The following is a 1744-nucleotide window of genomic DNA, read 5'->3' as shown; positions in this document are numbered from 1 at the left end:
TTTGTATTTTTAGTAGAGACAGGGTTTCACCATGTTGGCCAGGCTGGTCTCAAACTCCTGACCTCAGGTGATCCACCCGCCTCAGCCTCTCAAAGTTCTGGAATTACAGGCGTGAGCCACTGCGCCCGGCCTGGTTGTCTTCTTAAAAGTGAACAAAAAGCACGATATTTATATTTACATTTATACTTGCATTTATATTCAGTAGATGTTTACTGAATACCTAGTTGGAATTAAGTCTCTCCTCAGCTCATCAAATATATAGCAACAGAAATAAGACCTCCAGAGGACGATAACACATGACAAGTGTGTGTATTTAGTGCCACTAGTGACAGCTGCAAGGAGCACTGGGAGGTCTGTCTATGGGCAGAGATCCCTCTGATGAGGAGAGAAAAGTCTTTTTAGAGTGAACAGTTTTGAGAATGGGTAGAATTTCAGTTAGTGGCACAACAGCAGTGGGCTCAGGGGAAGGGAAAGATGCCAGAAATGGCGGGACTGTTCCCAGTGAAGCAGACGTACCTGTGCCTAGAACTGCCCCCAAGCAGGTGGCTAGCAGTTCAAAGGGCCACCCAAGTGAGTGTCCATTTCCAAGGGAGTCGACTTGGTGAGTAGGGTATGGTGGCATGAATTTCTAGGTGGAAACTGTGGATGCTTGGAGTTAACAAGTGATGGAACTTGGGCAGTATATTCAGACCCCAGCAAAGAAGGAGCCCAGTCGGAGGGTGGCGGGGAGAAGGTTGGTCGTGGAGGGCTCATTATAGCACAGAGGAACGGGCAGCAAAACAAAGCAATGGCTGCCTCACGCACTGCTACCTGGTCACAGAGGCCTCAGGAACAGGCTTTGAGAATGACACAAAACTAAGCTTTGAAGCAGAAAGTCCTCAGTCCCTACACAGAAACAGGACTGTGGGAGTCAGGGACCAATGGGCAGAGAGTCAGTCTTAATACTAACACCACCAAACAGCCAGCTAGGTGCTTAGCCACTGCACAAGTCTGTTCTGGCTACTGAGACACAGGCATGTCTCCACAAATACCTATTTTCTGTGCCTGACACTAGAGTAACCAGAAATTGTATATGGGAGCTTTTCTAGCACTTCTTTCCCCACTTCAGTTTTTTAGGCCATTCAAACCGTGCCCCAAACAACCTCATTGATTATAAATTATTTTAGTCAACAGGTGAAGATGGCTGTTATTTCCGTCTCCACACACCAGCTTCCCACGTTATGAATCCAACTGCAGCAGTTGCAGGACAGATAGAAACATATTACACACAAGCAAATTGCTGCTCAGTTATAAAGCCTCCTGTCACATACTGTCTGCTATCAGAAATGAGTCTGTGCACAACCTGATATCTATGGGGGTAGAGGGGAAGTTGTCATTTAGCCAAGAGACTGATGGAAACCATTTAAGAGAGGTCAGATTGACTGGCTTAGGAAGATGTGCAGAGGGTGGGCGAGATCCTCCTGCTGTTCGTGCTGTAATGCTACCTTTCATTGGCTTTCAAGGCTTCCAGAGCCAGTACCCTCAGGCGCCAACCACTCGACAGGCGAAAACAAGAGCTTACCTGCGGTTATTTCCCTAAAATCGGATTCCGAATTGTCAACTGCTCCAACCTCTAAACAGTACTACTTGAAACAATCAAGATATCTTCCAGGTAAGTAGAGCAAAGAAAATGTTTGCTGCTAACTAGAGTATAGATAGGTCAGGTTCAAGTGTCTTGGACTCTGCGAAGAAAGGGCACCAGTGA

At 46.6% G+C, this 1744-nt stretch overlaps 1 protein-coding gene across 1 annotated transcript in view; it reads left to right on the top strand.

Moving 5' to 3' along the window:
* Window positions 1-1744, top strand: part of MAK (male germ cell-associated kinase) — a 93797-nt gene that overhangs the window by 67808 nt on the left and 24245 nt on the right. The window contains exons 11-12 of the mRNA XM_011962912.1: window positions 543-601; window positions 1503-1651. Coding sequence (XP_011818302.1) covers window positions 543-601; window positions 1503-1651 — 208 coding nt within the window. The remainder of the gene's footprint in view (window positions 1-542; window positions 602-1502; window positions 1652-1744) is intronic.

The sequence above is a fragment of the Colobus angolensis genome, unplaced genomic scaffold (genome assembly GCF_000951035.1).
Source record: "Colobus angolensis palliatus isolate OR3802 unplaced genomic scaffold, Cang.pa_1.0 Scaffold6, whole genome shotgun sequence".
Taxonomy (NCBI): Eukaryota; Metazoa; Chordata; class Mammalia; order Primates; family Cercopithecidae; genus Colobus; species Colobus angolensis.
The sequence above is the reverse complement of the archived record's forward strand: the minus strand, read 5'-3'. Positions and strand labels throughout refer to the sequence as shown.